Source organism: Gasterosteus aculeatus, chromosome 13 (assembly GCF_964276395.1).
Source record: "Gasterosteus aculeatus chromosome 13, fGasAcu3.hap1.1, whole genome shotgun sequence".
Classification (NCBI taxonomy): domain Eukaryota; kingdom Metazoa; phylum Chordata; class Actinopteri; order Perciformes; family Gasterosteidae; genus Gasterosteus; species Gasterosteus aculeatus.
The window spans coordinates 9,265,947-9,290,595 of NC_135701.1; the positions used below are offsets into that span (position 1 = coordinate 9,265,947).

At 42.3% G+C, this 24,649-nt stretch overlaps 1 protein-coding gene across 5 annotated transcripts in view; it reads left to right on the forward strand.

Moving 5' to 3' along the window:
- Positions 1 to 5,259: 5,259 nt before the first annotated feature.
- The window catches only part of pdlim5a (PDZ and LIM domain 5a), a 41,284-nt gene continuing 21,894 nt past the window's right edge, over positions 5,260 to 24,649 (forward strand). For all 5 annotated transcript variants that reach the window (XM_040196164.2, XM_040196165.2, XM_040196166.2 and 2 more), the window contains exons 1-3: positions 5,260 to 5,417; positions 5,816 to 6,047; positions 14,411 to 14,562. In XM_040196164.2, the coding sequence (XP_040052098.2) occupies positions 5,949 to 6,047; positions 14,411 to 14,562 (251 nt within the window). In that variant the 5' untranslated portion in view covers positions 5,260 to 5,417; positions 5,816 to 5,948. The remainder of the gene's footprint in view (positions 5,418 to 5,815; positions 6,048 to 14,410; positions 14,563 to 24,649) is intronic.

Consider the following 24,649-nt stretch of genomic DNA (forward strand, 5'->3'; position numbering starts at 1 on the left):
GTGATGACGTTGCTTCATTACTGACGGACCTCACACACGTCAAGCTCAATAAGTGCCGCCTGATGTGCAATAAAGTGTATATTTTCCCAGGACACTGGAGAGGATGGTTGCACTGAGGAGCCAGTCGGTGAGTAAACAGCTGCTTAACTCACTCTGTACCTTATTGAATGCTTATAGCTATCGCTTCCTTTTTCATGTTTATCACACAATTCCACTGTGGTTTGACGCAGGGCTTCAGCGCATGGGACGGTATTGCAATTGGTAAATGTCAATGGAAAGAAATAAAAAAAGAGTTCAATTTGCAATCACTGTCATGCAGTCTTGAGGGTCTTCTTGGTTTTCTATGGTGTATCAGAGTATGTGATGCTGTAACAATAAGTAAATACTTGGGTATTTTCATTGCAATTAAGTAGATTGAGTGGAATTCAGCACAACAACAAATCAAGAGTGCAATATGTCCGCAGTGTATTGACATGGTAAGAAAGAGGAGTTGTTGGAGGGCTGTGTGTGGGGGTGCGTATTGAATTGACGTTGGTCATGCTTTAGTCTCTGCTGAATAAAGCAGATGCTTGGATCTCCCCTTGAGAACCGGTGAATACTAAGCTCTGCCCCCCGTCAGCTGATAAATGGCGTGCAATTGTCATCAAGTGTCATCACATAATAACTGCTCTCTGCTAGAGATGGGGGAAGTGAAGTATTAGAAATGCATAGAAATGATTCTACCAAAAATGTGTGTGTGTGTGTTTATTTTGTTTCTTAGGAGCATAATTTCCCTAAATGTGCCCTACATGTGCATTATGAAATGAAGTGACAAACTGTTTAAAATGTGCCTTGCCCTTTATTCATGCAGGACATGGTTCTAGATATGGACCGATCATCCCACAATTGCGGGAAGGTAATGCCAACCTTTTCCACCTCGACCAGAAATAAACAAAACCAGCGATTGATGACGCATCTTTTGTTTTTCAAGATGTTCCTGGAACTGCCTCGCCACTGCACAGACTTTGTCTTTATTTTTCCAGCTGCAAGTAGTTGCTCCACTCTAGCACCATTCTCATGCATTGCGTTTGAAAAATGGAGCACTGTGGGGGAAAAGTGTCCATCAACACTGGACTGAAAACCTCAGCAACAGCCGTTTTTTCAGTCAATTTGACCATGTTTGTCGTTTCTTTCAATGTCAACCAGGGCTGAAGCTTCCCTCCTGTTGGCCGGCTGGCAGCCTAAACTATAGCAGAGGAGATCTTTCCAATGTCTGGTTCAAAAGTAGTCTATCCAAGTTCACTAGTTCTCTCAACAGAGATGAGAACAGAGATCAAATGAGGAACTCATTGTATACTCTTGACTTGAGCCATTGACTTTAGGGGGCAGACCTACTGTCAACGCCCTAAAAGCTAATAGACAGGAGGATGGAACAACGCTTCTGTTCATCTCAACGTCATCGCTGTTTGAGAAGTGAAATCTCAAAGTTCATCCTGTGGGGAGACATGAATGCGTTTAGTGAAGTTCATGACAACCTGCTCATTTGATTTGGAAATGTTTGCTTGATAGTGGTGCTCCAAAAAAAGGAGCGCTCAGTGACCAAAGTCCCTCTGCTTCCAAACAGCAGGTGGGAGGAACAACTATGAACAGCTGATCATAAGTGGAGGACGCTCTCTGAAATGTGTCTACTGTCTCAGAGGAAACTTCCCTTTGCTTGACCCAGACTTGAATGACAGATTAAGCAGTGTGTGTGTGTGTGTGTGTTGTTTTTTTTTTGTCGTTTGTCGTGAGGTGGGTCTCTCTCCGGTGGGCCAGTATGCAGGGAGGAATATTTTCCACTGTGAAAGTGTGAAGTTATAAACGGCGACTGAGCACAGACAGGAGATGCAGATAGTAAGTCTATCTCTGGATTCCAGACGGCCCTTCAGTGGTAATATATAGTACTCTCAATTATGGAGATTGTTGTATCTTGGACACAAGAATCAACACACACAAATCAAAACAAATTACATTTTGGGATTGTCCACGGAATTAATTCCAAGAAATTCTATGGCATGGACCTGTTTCCTTGGAAAAGGAATCTCTATCCATCTCTAACAACGTGAAGAAACAGTAAATGTGGTGGTCAGTTTTGGGTCTCTGCATTCCGGCCATTAGAACATATTTGCCATACCACAAGCAGACATTATTACAGTTATGTGGGTAATTACTGGTTTGACAGTGACTCAAACTTCATCTCAACAGCGCCGGTTGAAACCTAGAGGAAGACTAGGCTGCTGCGCTATAACTCTAACAGTGCAGTATTGTAGAGATGGGATGTGGGATTAAGTAGGCTTAAATCAGTCTGGAAGGGTCAGACTGATTAGATGGCTGGAAAACGAATACTCTCCCTATTATAAATAACCGTACACATGTTTGTCTGTCTGCTGCTGGACAAAGGTGAGTGGAAGTAGTGTTTGTATACTGAATAATGTGCAGTATCATGCTACTATATTGTGCTGCCTGTTTCCTAATTGAAGGATCCTTTTTATCCCCCGCTAAACAAAAATGCCTCCCTACAGTCTTCTAAGGCTGCTTATTTACAGACTTACATATCAGGGTACCTTTGCTTTGTTATCTTGCATGCAGAATTCAACAAAAATCTGCAAAAATGCCAAATCTTACAATTCAGTTAAATAATATTTACATAATTTGAGACGTAATCATCTAACAATTAACATCTCAGTGAGATATAGGCACTTTTTTTGCAACCAGTTGTATCTGTAATATCTTAATTTATTATTTTTTTGATAATTACAGGCTTACTACTACTACTACTACTTACTATACTTTGGTTTCCTCCTTAAATGGTATTTTTCTAGCCTTCTAGCATAAAATGAAACCTTTTACTTTCTGAGTAAATTTTTAACTAGGTTTTAGAATATTCATAACCTTTTTTTAGCATACTGTTTGGCAGCTATACACACGACAGTGACAAATCATCGTAGCAGATTATTATCTATATTTTGTTGAAAGGATTTTTACTAATTCAGAATATTTGCACTGACTTCAGCTTTGACCGGAGAGATTGAATGTATACTGTGACCTTTTAGGCTGTGTGTGTGTGTGTGTGTGTGTGGTGGGGGGGCAGCTGGCAGAATAGTGGGGCCCCCCTTTAATTCTCATGGACGATGCATTAAATGTCATTCAGAGGGGCAGACTGTTATACCATTAAGGGGTGCGGCTGGTCTCGGCTGGTCTCGGTGTGTGTTTGTGTGTGTGCATGTGTATGTATGAGGGTGTGTGTTGGCCGGGGGGCTAAGCTGTGATCATTAAGCATTTGGAGAGGTGAGCATGTGGGGACTGGAATAGAACATTTGACAGAACAAAGGACTGGCAGAGTATCTGAGGCTTTGAGCCACATCACACTCTCTATTGTTAGTGTTTGATATCATTATCCTGGGCTTCACAAATCTCCTTTGTTCACTCTGTTGCCATTGACAAGTTTGGACATTTCAAGCAAATGTTTTGGGACAGTGAAATACACCGGTGTGCCCATGTGCATTTTTTTCCTTCAAGCTGTGAGAGCTTTCACATAGAGCGTTTGGCTTTTGGAGCGTTTGCTGCAATACTAATATCCCTCAGTAAATAACATAACAACATCAACCATGCAGACACAGATACAGATATATTAGAATGTAATGCCTGATAAAACTGTAACATTATATCAATCAACAGAATCATAAATTATATACACTTTCTCAAGGTTCATCCTTCAACCGTTTGACTGGCGGTTTCTCATTTCTCTTCAGCAGGTTATTCGTGTCCTACAAGATACCATGTTGATACGGTCAACATACAAGAGAATACAATATGTTAAAAGTGGGACCTAATCCACAGACGGAAGGAACGTATGATATAGTACACAGTGCTGTTGTAGCCAATCAAATGTGTATTTTTGATTCATTTAACAGGATGGCCTGCTGGGACTAATCTGGTTACTACAGTTAAAAGTGATCCCTGAAGGTGTTCACCATAGCATGAGCCAAGGCTAACCACGACTCACGTCAACCATGTCTCCTCCACGTGTAACTATGTGCTCAGTCCTTTTCACAATGAGCAACTATCTGTGCCATAGCTTTCACAAAACACTGCGCCTTTCACACAGTTTTATCCTTCAGCTCTGCAGAGGAAACGGGATTAATGATTCCACCATCTCTGCTCCTTCCAGCGGGTGCGGAGTTGTTGTTGATCCTGGCTTTGCAGGAGAAGAGTGCAGTTCTAGACTCTGCGGGAACGTCCATTAGCAGGTTAATAAAGAGCATCCTGTGTTTATGTGTGTGGCTTTGTGTATTTAATCGTTTCACACTGTATTTGTCAGGATGTTTGCTTATGGAAAGTGTTAAAGTCATTTTTAGCCTGCTTGCTTTCCCCTCTTGTCTCTCGGCCTTTGTTCTGTGTCTCCTTTCTCGTTCTACCTGGGTTTTTTTTACAAGCTGTTGGGAAACTTCTTTTTCAAGCTATCCATCTCCTCTTTGATATTTGTTGGAAAAGTATTCAGATCCAAGTGAAATGTGTCCTCGTGTGAGTGTGAAAGTGAGTGAGAGTGTTTGATCAGGGCCAAAAAAGGAATGGGATGTATCTTTAATCGAGCCCCTGTAGTATCAGTCCTGAGTCAATATTGCTCCGTCTGAGCTGGAAAAGGGGGGAAGTCTTGAGCAAGTAGAAGAACCGCCCGCTCTCTGGACGTAATTAATAAGGAAACTGAAAAACAAGATAATGACGCTGCTGCACTTGACTGCTTACCTCACTTCAGCAAAATGTAGAGATGTTTGAAATGAGATTAGTTAAGATTGGTTATCCTTGTATGATTTAAGGATAAGGGACATTTCATTTGACATCTGAGACACATTTTGATCAAAGCCTTTGGGACGTGTCCTCAGGTTGCGACCTGCTTCCACCTTAAATCCAGCAGCCAGCAGCATTAAGTCAATGTTCCCAAAATATCTGGTTGAAAGATAAACTGTCCTCTCATTTGACCCTCTCTCCCTCCCCTCGTGATTTTCTCTGTGTGAAACGCTCCCACACTCTTTTCCTTAATCCCCCCCCTCCCCTTTACGTCTCCCCCTTTTTTTTTTTTTTCAAAGCGTGGTCTCCTCCCATCCTCTAATCTCCCGTCTTCGTATCATGTCCCTTATTTCTCCTCCTCTTTTGTGTCCCACCCACTCCACCCTTGGTTGATTCTCCTCCTCTTTCTCCTCCCCCTTCGTCTCTCCCCTTCTCCACCTTTCCCCTCCCCTCTATCATTAGCTGGTATATAAGAGCATTGCATCCCTCTGTGCCTCTCTGACACACATACTGTGTGTTTGCCGGGAAGGGGATAGTCAAAGGGAAACTACAGATTACACTGTCTACCTGCCTGTGAAGGAACTATTTTCCTGTCTGGAACCATTTAAGAGGTACAGTTTTTTTATTTTTTATTTTATGTTTTTTTTAATTAACCGTATAAGGAATAGTACCAACTGTTATACAATCAAACTCAATGTTAGCCATTTAATTGTGCTCTCTGGAGGTTTTCCTGGGGGGGTGTTGTAAGTATTTTAGGCTTGTTAACTACTCCAGCATATCCAAGTATCGTTTGCATGAATGTGTGTTTGCATAATGACATTTGAAATCATTTGTAAGAATTGAAACAATGAAAATTTGTGTTTACTGAAAGTTGCCGTATAAAATGTACTTTTGCCTTTTGCATTCCACGTCCTCCCTTTGCATTAGTCTCTTGATCTCTTTTGTCACCCATCACAGTCATTTATATACCATAGAATGACAAATATAATATACGCTTTTCCTTCCTCAGATCTTGCGACATCACCTAAAAGGGAGCCGGAACTAAATCCTCAACCAGTCATCAACACCCTCTGACATCACTACACATTTCACGCCGTCACCTCCATCACTTGTCGGCGCATTTGACATCACCCGAGGAGACCATGAGCAGCAACTACAGCGTCATGCTCCTTGGCCCGGCCCCTTGGGGCTTCAGGCTGCAGGGAGGCAAGGACTTCAACATGCCCCTCACCATCTCCAGGGTAAGATTAAAACACGCATAGATCCGTGATCGTACCTCTACCTAACACGGAATGTGCTACGCCATTAAAAGCACATGTCCTGTTATACATCCAAACTCTTCTGTCACAGTGCAGCTGGAGAATGACGTCCCAGCAACGCCCCGGGGTCTATAAATGATTAAAAGAGATGAGCACTGATTAGCAATCCCCCCTCTCATCCTCCTCTCCTTTTCGCCGCCTTTCCCCCACCTCACTTGTCATAGCTCAGCCGGATCATTTGCCGACCGTCATGTATTGACCGCACAGGAAACCTTTTCTCTCTCTCTCTCTTTGGAGTGTCTGTTGCAAAGGTCCCGCAATCAAAGCGCTGGCTCTCAAATCTGGGCTTCGGGCCCTCGGCTCGGGGAAGTAACTTGATGGTCCCCTGGTTTCCGTGCCTTTCTGGTGACTACTCCCAACGTTACCTCTCGTTGCCCTCCCGGGCCGCCGCGGCTCCTTCACGCCGTTAAAGTTCACTTTAACCAAACAGTGATTCTGAAACGGATAATCCCGCTCGAGCTTCTGTTCCGTTCTGCTTGGACAGTGAAGCTTCACGTGCACACACCAAGAACAGTTTAGCGTGCATGCGCGGCAACCGCGTGCACAATTCCAGTGTGTTCACGCACACACAAATCACAAGAACTGGCCGTGGACAGAATAACGGCAACGTGAGACTGATGATGGATGGCTTGCCAGGTCCTGTGCCAATCCCCCTTGGGGCCGCTTTGGGTTGCCATGTTTGTGTTATTGCTTTGGATGTGAGACTTTTCCCACTAACTGAAGCCATGTGGATTCTGACCGCAGTTGTGTGTGTGTGTGTGTGTGTCTGGGAGTAGATGCCCGGACTCAAAACTGTGGAAGATTATCTGAGTTGTGGAGAGAAAAGAATTAAACTCAAGGAACAGTTGTTTACGGAATCATCAACGTTGCCATGCTACATGAAAAAAGAATCATGTTGATGACAGATCGAAATAAATGGCTATGTTGACATTGGAGAAGTCAGCAGCAAATCAACTATAATTTACTCTGACCTTTACTGAGGTATCTCAATGACAGATATATGGTTTAAGGTTTCAGGACGTGGCAGTGTGAGTTAATGGTGGTGCAGTTAAAATAAATGTTTGTTCGATCTCCTTCAGACTATAAAGTGGACCGTTTGTCGATAGTATGGCTTGTGTCATAATACTTTAAGGTAATTCAGGATTAGAATCAATGTATCAAAGATTCCAGCTATTTTTGTTCAATAAATCGGCCAAATCTCTACTACTGGTTGCTGAATTGTGCATCAAAAAGTGTAAACAAGAGCTTTGACTAATGATTCTAATACACAAATTCCACCCTCCCGTATTTACATCCCAACTCACCATCCTGTTTTTACGGTAAACGTCCCAATGTGCTATTCAATTAGCTCTGTGAAGTATAGGACAATGATATCAATCATTTTTGCGGTTTCTCGAGGATCATTATTTCTTTCCAATCCGTTCTGTGTGACACTCATCTTATTCTCCATGTTAAAAACATGTCATGTGGATGAAGGGCGGTGCTTCACACACACACACACACGTCGCTTTCTGCCAGTCCAACCACAGAGTTGGTTCCACAAAGTGGTAATAAGTGCCAAACCACACTTAGCCTCACAGCTGCTGTTGCTAAGCTCTACGTGTATGCAGACAAGCCTGTGTGTGTTGTTTACGGCGTAAGTCAAAGCCAAAGCGTTATCACGTTGCACCGGTTCTCCATCGAGGGTCGAGTAGAGGTGTGACTGCGAGTCCAGAGCTCCGCCCAAAAAGTGTTTTAATAACAGGCCAATACTCTGTATGTTGGAGCGCCTCTCCAAGTGCCAATGAAAGGTTTTACCCAAGGCAACCCAGTTTGACGTGGTCCATAAAAGGAAATGTTTGGAGAAGGAAAGAAAAGATTGAGTGGACACAAGTGAACCTTTTTCTGGCTTAAAAAGAGCAAAGTGTGAGCTGTGGTGAATCAGATACAGACTGGCCTAATACGTTACCTTTCAGTGAAGCTATCATTTAATAGATGTGCTGCTAAAAACATTTTGTAGAAAATTGCCTGCAGATGTACTCCGCCAAATCCCCATTAAACATTTATCCTGAAATCCATTTAAGGATCAAAAGGATTTTCAAGAAGCAGGTCGCTCATGTTTGGAGACAGAAAAAAAGCGGCCCCCCTCTCAGTAAAATTTGAAACACGGTGAATCAATATTTAAACCTGTCTGAGGGCAGTGCACTTACCGGATCCACTGTTAAAATAATTTAAGGGAAGGCAACCCAGAGGAGCAAATGCATTAAGATACTTAAAATAGAAGGGTCATTCCTCAGGTCAGCAACTTCTCACGAGGCGAATTGATCATGGATCTGTAGCTCCGTGTTAAGAGCTCCGGGCTCCAGGCTGAATATTGACCGCAGTGCTTCTTGGGTATTTTAGAGACTCTAAAAACAGCAACATTATGCCAGGAAGGGTTGATAACAATGCATCCATCTGTCTTCACTGCATGAAGCCCTCCTCCAGAGCTGTCTGGTAAGAATTTTTAATCACAGGAGAGAGATAGAGTTTGTGCTGTGAGGAAAGACTGGAACAATAATCTACACGAGTACCTTTCCGAGGAAGAATGCGTTTCTTGGAACTCGGCGTTTGCTGCCTCCTTCCTCCCCCGTGTCAACAGGCGATGATAACAACCGACCAGATGGATGGGCGTAGTTCTAAACATAGTCTTGGTCTTTTCCCTTTGCATTGCCCCCCCAGCTCCTCTTTTACAGTACTTGTTCCTACACTCACATTGCATCACTGTCCGGGGCTTTGGGCCTTAACCTTACGTGCCTGACTCTCACGGCCACTTGACAGCTCCTCCATGTGACTTATATTACCTAAAGCTATCTTAATCAAACACGCCTTGTGTTTTCCTCTGAGCATTTATCTATCTCAGTAAGACAGACCCAGAGCCAGAATCAACAACTTAGCATTTCCTCTCCCAGAGATCAACCTGTCAGGGCCGGTGTGTGTACTTGTTGGCACAGACTTTTTTGCATTTGGACAATGTAAAACCGCCCCGTTGGTTCTGCGGTGCAGCAGCGGGATAATTCATCCTGCACCTTCACACATTTGTGAGATCTGATACTGCATTCCGTTTTTAGGCTTTTTTTTTAAGAAGTCACACATTTTAAAATTATTATTGGTTATTTATGAGGATTTGTAATGTTGGTTGGCATCATTGTAGCAGCGATGAGCGGACAGAAAAAAGGAGGATTGCTCTGGATTGTACGTTGACAGTTATCTGGTCCAACTGGTGACCTCACATTTCTGTCTTCACCGGTAATGGACTCACTAATCCATCGTAAAAAGCCCCAACACTGTCACACATGCCGATACAGAAACAAATGGTAAAATGGAAAAATCACACTGTGAATCTTGTCAGTTTTTTTATTCTGGCTCACACAATCTTAGTCTAAACCACTAATATAAGGGGAAAAAAATCAAACAAACCGATCAATTTAAGGACGTAGTATTAAAACACACAAACAATTATCCTTTGAAAGATGTTTTTTGAAGGGAGCTGCTTTAGTATAACTGAAAGGGACAGAACAATTTGACCTCCAGTCAAATCCCAATGAAACCACTTGAATCCCCATTGTTTAACGTGGTTGTAATGTATTTTGCACAGTAGCTGCTGATCCGTGTCTGCTGCTTTCCTGTCAGGATCCAGTCCTCACTTCTAGTATCATGTGTATTTACAATGATATTGTTTGATTGTTTCACTACACAAACTGATAGAAAGCATGAATGGTTGTGGTTGAGGAGTTCGATAGAAGTAAAACAGCTGCAGCTTTCCTCTTTCCCTTTTGGGTATTTGGTCCTGATGCTTTGTCTCATTTTTACCGGCATAATAGAGACCAATAGTAGTATAGAATAGAAGACAAAGTTGGCAATTTGGTTCGCTGTTGTTCATTTAAGGAACCTTGAATGCACTGCTGTGTTTGCAATGTTTTTTGGCAAGGTTTTTCTTTTAATATCTTGACCAACATCATTCTTGTTAAAACGTATTACAAGCAGGTTTAAACGCGATTTAACCGTGTAACTTGAAACCAATTACAGCCCCTGTAAGTGTGTTCCACTGGTGACGCGTCCTCTGGGTTCGTATGGAGTAAGAACAATCCAGGCTTGTGCTGCGATGGCTGTGTTCCTGAGTGCCGTTACAATCACACCATTGAGTCCGACCATGAGGGCCGGTTTGTTTCCTTTCTACTTTACACAGTGCAGTTAGATTTTACAGCTTAAAAAAATGTCATGTGGATTTCGTGATTCTAGTACTGAGTGTATAAAAATATCACCTAAAACTGTCACCTCCCCCACCTGATTTACATGCGAAGGAAACATCCCGTCGTCAGTTCTTTGTGAGTTGCTTTATTCTTTTGGTGTTTAATTTTTCTACATCTGACAAATCTACAAACTCTCAGCAAATTATATTCATAACATAGTTTTTGACCCTTCGATTCGCTAAACAGACATTCTATACTATGCATTCCTGCCGTTTGTGTGGCTTAGTTCCACCAAAAGCAGTGAAGAAAAAGACTTAATGTGCTTTCAAACTTCTTTCAAAGAATTAGCTAAATGTTTTATGAGAAAGTAAATGCATTCAATACTTTTTTTAGACCTCACAAATACAATTTGTTTTGATGAGTAACACAGAGACCTTTCCTACAATAAAACTCCAAAGGGGCCCGTTAAGTCTGTACTTAATACAAAGGGCTGGCATATGGTGGTCGCTTTTGTGGATTTCTGAGTCATGAGAATCAATCTGGGTGTTCGGGTGTTCTGCTCTCAGTGTTTCAATCTGTCACTCTTTGTGCTGAAAGCAGCCATTGTTCGAAGCACTCAAACTGCTCGGTGTTTGTTCAAACCACACAGTGTCTCAGCACCCCAGCTAGCACTCATCGCTTTGTGTTCCAACCAATTTACTTTTTCAGAGCACTTCAGTTAGACCGCGTATGTGTTGAAAACTGACATTGCTGAAAGCGGAATGGCAAGTTCATTTGTAAAGACTTTAACACGCTGTGTGTGTTTTTCTCTTTCTTTGGAGTGTTTGGACACAAATATGAACTCTTTCACCTTGAATTCACATGTAATACGGCAGGGATCTTCTGCACAAAGTTTTAAAAAATGCTGGTTATTGGGTATACATATAATAGGAATTGTCTAAATTGTGCAATTTAGTCGGTTAGTAAACATTATTATTAGTATCTGTCACATTCAAAGGCACTTACCCCACTATGTTTTTCTAATTTGTTTTAGAGGACTTGTTTGTTTCTAACTACCTGATTAATCTAAACAAAATTAAAGTAAAGTAAGTTTGTAATGTAAAGTAAAATATCCACTCTCCTTTTAGCTCTGTTTAAAAAAAAATGGAAAAAGCTTAATTTGCGGTCTTTAACTATCTCGATGCTCCACCTAAATCCTACTTTTACATTACACATAGAAATTGAATCCGTTTAGAAAATCTCTATTTTTGTTTGCTCGTTTTTTGAGAGGGATTTCTTTCCTTAACTTTAGTCACTTTTGTCAAAGGGAGATAAACAACTCTGACAGGATTCCCACACCATAAAACCACGTTTCTCACGTGGTCTCGTCTTGGGATGTTTGTATTCAGAAGGTTATTCGTGTCGGGGTCAAGTGTTGACGGAGGCCCCTGCACATTCGTCTCCAAGCTCGGCTGCTGTCGGAGAGTATTAATGTAGATGCTCTTCTGCGTTACCGTCTCCAGTGGATTTATGCATAGCCGCTGTTTTCTGTCATTACTAAAGCACAGAGGTGTAAATCAAACACCCTGGGACATTTTGGATAGATAGATAGCGTAATTCATATTTTTGTTTTCTGATCCTCTCAATGGTTTATTGTCCTGTCATTGATCTTTAATTGTAAAGCAACTGTATTTGTAATTGTAGAAGAACAAAAATTCTAACTTTTTTACTCTTTTGTTTATTATGTAGGTCAGTGTACAGAATCACTTGAACTCTCTGGGATGGATGCAGGTACAATGATGAAAAGTTAGCTTCAGTGTTCGGTTGTATATACAGTGTATATATAGTGACGGGTGGGTAGTTATTGTGGGTGTAGGGGGCAGGAACAGAGCACTAATTGGGGGAAAACATATAATTGACTATTTAGTGGGGAGCCTCTGGTCCCTGACAGTTGTCCTCAGAAAATGCGCAGAGAAGAAAGAGCCCACAGATTCAGCAGTTCTTTTTCTCCTTCCCTTCCGTTCCGTCCACGCAATTCCTATCAGTTTGAAGTCGATCCCTCGTTACTCCCTCCTCCCTGCCCTGTGAGTGCTGATGAGTTGTGTGTGTGTCGGGCTAATATGACTATAAAAGGTTGGGGCCACAGAGCCTTCGCACTAATCCGGCTGCAGAGCCTCTTTAATTAGCCCCGCCGCTGTCCGTCTGTCTTTGTGTGTGAGCGAGAGACGGAGACAGAGGCCGAGGGAAAGGACACAGGGAGGGAGGTAACACACCTAAGAGGACTGAACCCACATCGCGGCTCCTCACGTTGGTCTGCCGCTTTTCATTCAGCAGAAGTACTTGCAGCACTTGAAGCGATGCATTGTGGGAAAGAGTAATAGCCTCTCCATAGAACGTGCACAAAAAGTGGTCCGCGTGTGCGCATGTGTGTGTGTTCAGTGAAGTGGTGTGTGTGTGTGTGTGTGTGTCAAAAGAGACGAATGACCTCAGTCTCCGTTGGTCACACGCGGACGTCCTTTCTGACCAAGAATGGTCAGAATCACAGCTGCAGCTGCGCTTTTGTTCTCCACAGACTTTTCTTTTTTGTTTTACGGTTTACTGCTGTCAGTATAACAAAGACACTTTACTTTATGGTGGGAAAAATCTAGATGACATCAATATATGTTCACGCGATGTTGAAGTGAAACCATCACGTTGGACCTAGATACGTGCTTTAGTGTCACCAGGAGACAAGAGATACGGAGCGTAACGTCTTACACACGCTCCCAAATGGGTCCAAGTCCTCCATCAGCCTCCGGATAAAATTTCTCTGGTTGATATGACACATTCTGCCACCAATGTATTGCCCTGTTTGTGGGTAACAGGGACTTAGAGATCAAGACAGGAATAAAAAGAGAAAAATGAAAGGAACCTGTATTGCAGGTCTGAAAGTCAAAGTCAACTATTAGAAAAGTCTCCTTACTTGATATTCATACAAGACTGAAACTGTTTTCCCCGTTTCTATCAATGACAACATTATATTTTTGTCACCTACATCATTTAAAAATAATCTGCATGAATGTACTTTAATGGCTCATTTTCAACATGAAAAAGAACATAATTACACATTTAATGGAGTTTATCTCAGTGTGGGTTGTTAGTTGCAACTGTTCTCCAACATTTGTTTACAACTTTTTTCAACATTGAAGGACTACAACAGCAGTATCGGGTGTGGAAAACATTATTCTTGCTCCCCCATTAGGAATATAGTAACATATTTGCCAATTCTGTCAAGAGCATAATTGATGCAAAACATCAGTTTTGCACATTCAAGCCCTGTTGTTCATCAAGACTTCCTCTGCGTGGGGGTTGAATCTGGGTGAAATTAACCACCCCCCCCCCCCCCCCCTTCCCCCCGCCTCACCATACTGAACACCAGAAACAAGTGAAGAGCATACATATTTTATGATGTGTGCAAACTGAGATATGTCTGCCTTGTAATGGCTGTTAGCTCAGAGGCAATGAAACCGGTATGCGTCTGCAACTCAGCAGACGCAACTCAGCGTTGCACCATTAGCTGTTTGTCACCTATTTATTTTGTACAGAGTATAATGGCCTGTTGCTTTTTACTGGCCTCTTAAGTGAGCTTCTGTAACAACCTCTCAGTTACACTGCTGATGGTGAGTGTGAGCGTTTTCATCATACAACATGCCAACGGAACACGGCTACATGGTGGACCATTTGGACACGATGGTTGCGTCATGGCTCTGATCGCTCTTCCCACACGCGCTGTGGCTAGGAGACATTTTGAATCTTTCTCTTTTCTCTTAACAAGCTGTAAGCCCAGTTTGACAGCAGGTCATAAAGAAGGAACAAAGGTAACTCAATGACTCCTGCTATTAGACACGCATCAGTGAATGTACAGTAGAACCACCGACATGCGGTAGAGGATTAGGTCTTTCATCAGCTCTGCCCGAATACTTCTGTTGCTGAATGCATCCATACATCTTGTGATAAATACAGAGTGAGCGCGTTCTCTCCGCTTAATTATCCCGACTGTGACGTTGTTGGTTATGTCGATGACTCAAGCTGTTTGTGGGTTTCGTTTCTCTGAAGCTGACAGATGGTGGAAAGGCGGCCAAAGGGGGCATGGGTATCGGGGACGTGGTTCTGTCTATTGACGGCATCGCCACAGAGGGCATGAACCACCTGGAGGCCCAGAACAAGATCAAGAGCTGCACTGGAAACCTCAGCCTCAACCTAAAGAAGTAAGCCATGAGCTCACGTATGTGTGTGTGTGTGTGTGAAGTGGCTGTTTCACCTTACAATGACTGCATATGTAAAGGTAAGTTGGATGCCATTGATCTCCATGGCAACGGCCATGAATTCCCTTTTCAAACACTTGTCCCGTCGGCTGGAAAGTCCATGCTTCCCCTTTGAACTCCCACGTCCCGCACACAGGCAGATGTTCCCTGTTGTTGTAGGAGTTAATCTTCACCAAAGCAGCAACACCCATTAGTTCTGCGTGATGTCCGATCCCTGAAGGAAAGAGGAATAACTGAAATCACAGCTAGAGCACCACCTCCTCTTCCCAGAGGCCCACTCCTCTCTGTTTGGGTGAATCCTGTTGTATAGTGGATCTGATTTATCACAAGCACTTGTGTGTGTGTGTGTGTCTTCATGTTGGCTCTCATGTGGTTTGGATTGTCTGGTTCTTTGGCAGCACCTGCAGGCACGCGTGTGTTTTCATTTAAACAAAAATGCTCAAGGGCCCCTACACTTGTTCTTTTCGGATACAAGACCATAAAAAAGGACGCAGGTTTACGGTCCGCCGTGCATACAGGCAGAATGAATTCACTGCGGCATATGAAATGAGTAATTTAGGGTCAGTGTGTGGGCTCCTGTAAAAGAGATCAATGAAGAAACATCTATGGTCAATGAAACAGGCCTTAGAATAACAATTGGCTCATTAATGGAGAATTTACCTGTCAAAGTTTATATTTGGATGGATTACAAAGGATTTTGGTCTGAAGAAAGTCAACCGGGTTGGGTTGACAACAATGCTGAAGATATTTTGTTTGATTTATACCTTTTAAGCTGTTCCAATTCCACAGAGAAGCCGTTCTCCACATCAAAAACATTAAAATAAAGGTATCTTACTTACGATAAGTATGGTGATTCGTTTTGAGCAAAGTGTAGTCAGGCTCATGGTTTACTTCGTGGAATAATACTTACACACATGCGTCTGATTTCATAATTTGTCTCGCTAAAGCTGCATTAAATATGTGGATGAGACAACTAATGGATTCAAGATTTCTGTGGTTCATCTAACGTTTGGCATTTGGTGAAAGAGGTTGATGTGAGCGTGGCTCTTTGCGAAACATTTGATTTATCATCACGACTGGCAAACAATATATCTTCTCCTAAAGGAAGAGTTTGGGTAACAAACTGACTTTCTCTTTCTCTGCAAAAAATAGATGAAAGGGTTGAAACCCCTTAGCAGTCTGTTTAATGTTATGCTACAGGCCAAAGGTAAAAAAGAATTAGAAGAAATAGTCAAGCACCTAAATTTCTGTAAAAACGAAACCCGTTGGTTTCACACATTATTGTTTGTACGAATGAGACAAACGTGGTTTAATATAGGATTTAGTCGATGGTTGGTGGATCTAAAGATAAATCTCATGTAAGAGTGCCCTTGTTTGGGGGACCAGTTAAAGGATTATCTGTTCTGCATCGCTCTGTGTCTGAGGCAGAAATCAGCACTTTAAGGGTTGATTCATTCCCCATTGGAAGCACATGGAACAGCTTTTTTCAGTAAGTGGAAGAATTACATTGTTTAGGCAGTGTGACCGGGCAGTTGCTTTGGGGATACCGGCTCCAGCTTCTGCTCTATGATAGGTTAAGATCCAGCAAAGTGACCGCAATCCTTGTGCCTTTGCCTGACTCCATTAACAATAAGAAATCAGAGTTTCTTTAAGTTTACGCTGTGATTTGGACATACAGTGGTGTGCATTCAAAAAGCGTCATGCACAGGTCACATCTGGACTTTAACAGGTTTACATGCGTAATGGAAAGAACCAATCCTGTCCCTCCTTTCTGTTTTTAAAGGCGTCGCTCAAGTCTCTTTTAGTTTTTCCTTTTTGCACATTTCGACTGGGTTTGTCGCTGGGTCACATAGCAACAGGAATGATAACAGCGAGAAGATACAGACAAATGTTAACAATTTCTGCAGTGTCTGCGTGTGTGTATTTTAAAAGCAGACAGATTGTTATTCCCTTTCCAAATAAAGGAGTGATGGGATAAGAGATGGACAGCAGATGTGTGAACGAGACACGGAACACCTGTAGAATAAAGTTGTTTCTCCAGGAAGAACTAAAACTAAATTCCAAATGATACTGGCGCCGACTAGAAAAGAACTAGAATATATTGCCTGACAGCTAAAGTCAGTCATATACTATGGTTACCAGTTTAATTATCACTTATCAACATTAATTTAGCCGTCTGTGAGAGTTCAGCAAGCATCAGTGAAGTAGCTGCTGGCAGGTGACAGAATGCCGTGAGTGTGTAGCCGTCACACTTACTTCAATTCAGATCAATCAGTAATAACTGAGATAAACGGCGTGAAGACCGGCTTCAAAGTCAAACCGAGTAACAAGAGATCTGCAGTTATTAAAAACACTTTGATGAGCAGCAAATTAAAGATGCCTGATTTTGATTTCATGCAACTCATTTTGCAAACTCTATGGACTTTGGCAGTAAAACAGCAGGCTTTTTACACCCCACAGGTTTACAAACTAGTATGTGTATATGCGTGGCTGTCTTTATCTGATTATTATCAGTGTCACATATGAGGATTCAGGTGGTCGTTGGGGTAACACTAACCCGCATGGCAACGAGATGAGAGAGAGACTCATAAACGATGACAGAGGTGGATTCTCTAAGGTCTACAGGTTCTGATCAACTCATATGACATCCGCAGTTTCTAATATCTCGGTAGCTATATGCGCTGTTTCAGTATGAGAGAGATGTAGACATCTGTGGAGCATGTGTCTACACATCTTAACACACACACAATGGACACACACCACACACAAAAATGTATGTTTTAGTAAATAACATTGAAACTAAGTTGAATCTTACATTGATTGTTGATGTAATGTTCTGAAAATATTCCTGAAAAAATTCCTTCCAATATCTCTCATCTGAATATCCTGTGAACTAAAGCGTCATTACATTTTTGTGGTTAAGTTTTGGTCAATTGATATTAGCATTTCCACCTGACTGAACCGTTCTTAGTAACGTTGGCCAAAAGTACTCTTGTAGCAAAGACCTAATTTGTAGTAAGGAAATATAATTATAAGTAGTTGTCAGCAGAGCAGAATGAAGTTAGAGGAACTGACAAAGTAGAGCAGAGGACGATGCCGTTCAACAGATTATAAAGGATTGGCAGAGAGAATTTTGACAAATGAAGGAAAAATGAAGTAGAGGGAAAAGGCAGCAAAGGGACAAACGAAGGTAAAGTTAGAAGCTGACCTTCAGAAAGAACAGCATCAGATCTCAAGTTAAGATTAAGGTCATCGCTGAGGAGCCTTAAACTCAGAGGCGAGTTGTTTCTCCCAGCAGAGGACTTCACGTCATGTAGCAGTCCGCCTGTAGTGCAATCACAAGCTTACACTTCATTCAGCCTCTTAAGCAATGTCCTTATTATCTTTAGAGATAGATCAAAGTATTAAGCACATAATCAATGCCCACTTTGAAAAACGCAGGGGTCTCAGAGAGGATAATTAAGGTATTTAATAGGCTCATTCTGTGTGACCGAGTGGTTGAGGCGTCTGATTCATAATAGTGTTGTCTTGTGTACTCATGCAGAAATACACAGGGAGAGGCCATAACAAGTAATGAATAAACACAATCAGGGTTTACTTTTTTTTGGACAAGTGCTGTAAAGTGGAATCACAAAGCTAGTAATTTTTGCCGGGATGGCACTGATTTACACACACACACACACACACACACACACACACACACACACACACACACACACACACACACACACGTATCACATCAGTTTAGCTTACCTCAGCATTTTGCACAAACATACACACGCTACATTCATTGAAAATGAAAGTGAGACCCTGAGTACAACGTGGAATGGTACACGCACAGATCCTATGGCAGCTGCTGGACTTATTTTGAGTCCAGAAGTTGGCTCTGGGTTCTTGGGCAAATAAGAATAGCATGCTCTGTTGGGGTGTACGTTTCCCTTTTGTTTTCATTGTGATCTCTGAATAGAGACCATCGAGATCCCCGTGTTGTACTCGGATATCTCAAAAACTTGTTTATGCACAGAGGTTCATGTCTTTTTCTCTTTAATAATGTAGTTATCCTCACAACAAAATCTGGAATACACAGCGGGGGGGGCCTCTCATTGGATCAGAACCAGATACAAAATAAGTCATTTGGTCTATGTGTCAGTCTGATGTATTTAGACTAATACTTTAATCAAATGATCTATTGCCTTTTTTTAGCCTAACTGAAATGAAACCCACAATGGACCGCGTGCCTACTTGGAACTGGCCAGTGTGTAACTAGAACCGCGTGTTTGAACGCACTTGGCTTTGAAGGAGAGCGATAATTGGATTCCCCATTTTCAACAGAGGGAGAGAGAGCAGGCTTTTACAGAAATACCTGGGTTAATTCATCCACACTGGAACATATTCGGCCTGCTAGAGTGTTTCGGAGCAAAGCAAAGCAGGCGGTTTACTAGGAGTACTACCAGAGTGAAGAGAAGACATTAGGACATTAAAAGCACATGCTCTAATAGGGTAGCCCCTGTAGTTTATTGGAAACAAATTGGGTACACGAGCTCAGCACGAGTCCATGAGCTGTAAGAGCTAATTACTACCTTTAATTCTGGTGGGGACGGATTATGCTACCAAAGCTGCAGACTACATGTTACGTCTTCTATCAAAAAGCAGGAGCCAGGACTCATGACCCGCTGTTCACCGTTGTGCTATTTTACTCTGACTGCAAAACATGTGCTTGATTGGGTAAATATGATTTGGTTTGGTAAGAGGTCTGATGGACCTCGTCGGTTAACCATGGAGGTCTGAGGTTATGTTCGGCATGCTGGTGTATTTATATATCCCACCCTCTCACTTTGTTGAGCCTGGCTTTATCAACAGCGTACATCGCGCTAATCTGCATGCGGCGCATGCTGTGGTTTCAATACAAAGAAAAAAGAAAAGAAAATCAAAGTAGTAGTAGTATTGGATACGTTAGAAATCCAGAGACTGGTACTGAAGCAGTAAATCCAAAAACCTTTGCAAATCCTCTGTACTTGCAGACAGACACACAGCTGCCATTGTCACTTACTCGCCTTTGATACTTGCCAAAAATGTTCCGAAGCCGAGAATACTGAAATATGTTCACCTGTCTCTGTCTCTCACTGGACAGTAGTATTTGCCAAAGATCATTTAAAACTGATGACCGTCATTGACTGAGCTTTTAGTATTTTCCAGTGTTTTTTTTTAGATTTTATTCCTCTCTGTTATTTGCCAAATACATCTTAGACAAGGCAAGAGCACTCACCGTGAAGCCGGCCAGCAGTGCTGAATGATTCCAGAAACGGGCCGTGGGAACAGTGCAAAGAATCAACCGGACTAATTACAAGAGTAAAACAAGAAGCTAGATCTCATAAGCACGGAGTCATTGCTGCTGATGACGGTCAGGGTGTAAGGCCGAGGAGGGATATGAGCCGAGTCACAAATGACTTTTACCATCTTCTCTTGGAGTCGTTACATTGAGTGTCTATTTGCGTAAGAACTAGAGAGAGAAAGAGAAGAAATGGAGCCAGTAAACAGAAACAGAGAGTTGGACACTGAACCGGGAATCCAAAATAAGCGAGTAAATCTTCTGTCAGTGAATCCTCTGTGTGATACTGACCCACGTTGATATTTGTAACCTTCTCAACAGACCAAAGGCCAAATGTTGAATACATAAAACACTTCCCAATCCAGTTGCAGACCTTTTTGATGGCAGGCAGTCCAAACACTGGACCCAGCTGGAGTTCTGTCTCTTCCAGTCTGGATTGCTCTCTGATTTATTGTGTTTGTGAACTCTAATGCAGGCAGCAGAAAAAAACAACCCACTATCTGGTTCTCTAACTCCCACTAAACGCAAAGTCTACCCCTTCTTTTTTTTTACTGTTTATTTTTCTGCCGGAAACACACATTGCTCGTGTAGCAAGACCTCTTCTAACAAAACCGCAGCACTGAAGACTCATTAATCCTGAATCTCTGCTCTAGATCTCCCATGTGGGCCCCCGCTGCACCACTGGTTTCCCTTACGGAGCCCCAGCACCTTCCTAGTTTGCCTCCAGGGCAGATTCCTGAACTCCCTGCGACCAGGACCCACAGCGGAAACAATGCAATCTTCATCCGAGTCTCATGAAATCGCACCGGGGCTTTGGCGGCGTTGCGTTTGACCCCTCGGCGGCTATCTTCCCAAAAACTGTTCAGGATAAACTTCAAATGAGTTTGACGGGACCGACATGGCTTTGATTAACCCAGGCTCGCTGTGGAGATGTGCACAATGTTTCTCTTCGGGTTTTATGGTTCCGGTAAAGATATCATAGTCATAGAGAATTGGTCCATCGGCTGCAGCGTGAGAGAGCGCTCTATTTTGAGATTTCTATATTTGTTGCAGTGCGGAAATGTCTCGTACGTCATTGAAAACAAGCGGGACGGCCACACATTCCGATTTAGGTCCACGGAGTCCTTAGTTTGTTTAATTACACCTTTAAATCTTCTGAGCGATGTGGACTACGTCTCGCCTGGGCGTTGCCATGGCGCGTTCACAGAGGTATGACTTCCCATTACCGGGTCAAGAGTCATTAACCCTTGAGAAAGGATTTAAACATGCCAGGTTGTGTTGCAAGGTAGATATTGTATGTTGCTATTTGGGTGTGTGACCACGTGGTGTTTGTGAGCCCTTTCCCTGCGCCTGCGTCTCTCATAGCACCTACATGTGAGCTCTTCTGTTCGGCTGTAAAGTTTTTACTTCTCGGCCAGTTTGCTATAAAACCGAGCTGTAAAAGCTTAAGCTACATTTCAAAAGACAACACAGGATTCCTGTCCTCCCATCAACTTATTTTACTGCACCAAGGTCTCCAGAGTGTTCAGCCAAGTCAGACTTACTCCTAAATTTAACCAAAACCTCATTGTTTCACTTAAAAAAAGACATCCTCTACCTTAAAGATAATGAATGGAATGTTATATAAACTTTATTTTATAGTTTTTGAAAAACATCTAAGAAGAATGATAAGCTATAAAAGCATTCAGACCTTTTATTAAATGATGTGAACTTTGGCGTGTGATCAGATACATGCATAAGTGTACCTGTAACAGCACCTCCTCTGCTTTGTTGTCGTAAAAACGTCCATGTTTCATGTAGGATTTCCTAGCTTTCTGTCATGCCCAAACCACGCCTAGTAAAATATTTAGGGTGGCTTTGTTTTCCAGTGTCGGTGCCTTATATTTATTTTTTTTGCAAATATATTCTCACATTTAAGTTTAGGTGGTCCAACCCTTATTTATTGAAGGCCGATATGTAGCCGTTACTACTGAGGCTGTGGAGTGAATGAGTTGGAGGATTTCTACTCCCAATGCCTCTGCGCTCTGTTGGGGTTCGGATGCAGTGCTGAATGTTGGAGACATTGGCTCTTCTCTCCTAATGTGCCGGTTCCTTCTCGTGGTCTCAGGGTATCGGTACCCTGCTGTGTGTTTTGGTTAGAAAGTTTGTTGCTGTGTTACAACAGGAAACACAGCAGCTGTGTTGCATGTAAAGGCATTTATTTTCTATGGTTATCTAATCTACATTCTGTGGAATTGATATCAAATATCCATATTACTCCTTATTGCTTAAGATATTTTCACATATTTTGCAACAGGAAAGAGATAGAACACGTGTCTTTAAAACCCACATATATCCATGTTCCAATATCCAATATCCAGGTTAAAACACTAGGAGGTATTGACCTGAATGTGAGGGTCAAGTCTCTATTGAGAACAGATATAGTGGTATGGCCTCTTTGAGGAACTTGACCCATATCCTCAGGCTTCTTGTCTGGCAATATTGATCTGTGGCAGAAGATAAAGAAGAACTAGCTAGCTAGAAACTATACAAAACGCCTAAGCACAGGTTTTGTGGTACTGTATGTAGCCTGCCTCGATGGAAAAAAATCTTTGAAACAATCGCAGATCATTTTAACATACTTGACATGTTCTCTTATTTAATTTGAAATGACTTCCAGTTTAGCGCTACTTTTAATATATGTTGTTCCATTGGTCTGGTCAGCGTCAAAGCTTCTTTTAGGATTTTGTGTGAGGTCATGCTCAGCTGAAGGGCCTGTCGAGTCCTCTGTGGATTAGCGGTGGGAGGCAGTGGATAAGGACTGGGGAGGATCACACACAGATACAGTGCTATGGAGCTCACACACACTCCTACCTCCTTTTCCCCGTGTGAGGACTGATAAAGAGAGGCAGACTCAGTGTCCGGGTCTATTTAAAGGCCAGCTCTAGATAAACTCAACCCACTGGATTTGAAATAGCAAAAAATAACAGTTGTGTTTGGATTTAATAGGACCACTAAAAGAATGTACACCAGCTTGTGAGGAGTTATAGTCTCTGTCCGGCCATCAGCCCTCTCATATAACTACATCATACCTACAGTACACCTACTCCTTCTGCCTCTGTGCCCTCACACCACCACCTCCACCTACAACCACCCCTGCACCACGCACATGCACATTCAAACGCTGAACCACACGTGGCAATAATTCACCCTTCTCCTATTGGTGCGCTGATATTCTCTTCTCGTCACGTTAGCTGTCTGCCTCAGTTTAAGTTGAAACTGTAAAAAAAAAATCTCTTGTTTCCTGTCTTCTTTATAAGTGGAAAAATAGATGAGCAAGATATAAAAGAGTGTGTGTCACCTTTTGGAAGACACCTGCATATTTTTTGGTGGGCTTTGTTTCAATAAGCAGCATCACTTATGTTCGAATGGCAGGAAGAACTGAGATAATTAAAACACACCAGAGAAAACCGGTGGAAAAGTGTCGAGATGGACCCTTTACAGAGGGGGAGAAACGGAGTGAAAAGTAATGGGAAATCACTTTATTTTAGTTAACTGAAAAAAATATGTATATAAATTACCAAGCTGTTGAAGATCCCTAATTTCCAGAGTGGTTCTAAGGAATTCTCGCTCCTGTCCGCCACCCTCATTTTTAGGAAAGGATTCATTCAATATTGTAATAAAGTGTTTGTTGCTGGGTAAAAAAATCTAAAGCAGATCAAAGTTAAGATTACTGTTTAAAAGGACAAGACATTATTTGAGGTTAACAGGAGCGGCTCCGCGGAGGAAAACCAAGCAATTCATAATGGATCTAGTTCAAGTTTTTCACACATATACTGTAAATATTTGGAAATGTCCACCGTGCAGTAAATCTAAATATAGATCTTCTAGAATTCAGTTGGAGCCTTTGTGCAGGTGAACTGTTTTCTCTTTAAACAAGAGACACAAATAGAATCTAGAGGAGCTTTATGTGCGTGTATACGGTGTGTGAGTTTTTTTTGTTTGATGGAACAAAAACTCTTCTCCTGCAGAAAATGTAAAACACACTCTTTCATGACAGGCTACACATATGAAGGCATCGGGTGGTGGAAACACCTCCACTTGCAAAATTCTTTCAGACGTGCAGCTTTAACGTGAGCGCCTGTATTGGCGTTTGTGTGGAATGGTATGTGTGTGGGGATTGTACTGGTGTTACTAACAGAGCCCAGTCAGTGTCACCTCCCCGTAAACAGCCTCCTTTTTAGACCTAAAATGACACACACACACACACACACATGCACGGGAATGTGTAACAATCTCTTATTGATTCAGTCGGGTTGGTTGCTGGCTGGTGGAGCTATTGGCACGTCAGGGCACAGCCCTGGAAACATCGGCCAATGATCTCACTTCAGTATGAATAGACCCGAGAGATTAAAGACGTATGCACAACTGAGAACAGCCAACAGCTGCGACGGCACGGTTGATTTCAGAGCGGATGAAGAGGAGGCTGCATCGTGTACATGACTGATTCCTTTACTGGAAAGGCATAAGAAAAAAATTCAGGCAGGAATTAAGGCTGTTCATGTTGGCACATTAAACCGACTACTATTTCAAAAATATGGCAAGAAAAGTAAAAAAAAAACCTTCAGCCTTAATTATAATAATAATATATGCAACAACGGTATGCAATAAGCTGTAGTGTGTCCTGGCAATCAGAATGATGGAAACCAAAGAGACACTCAA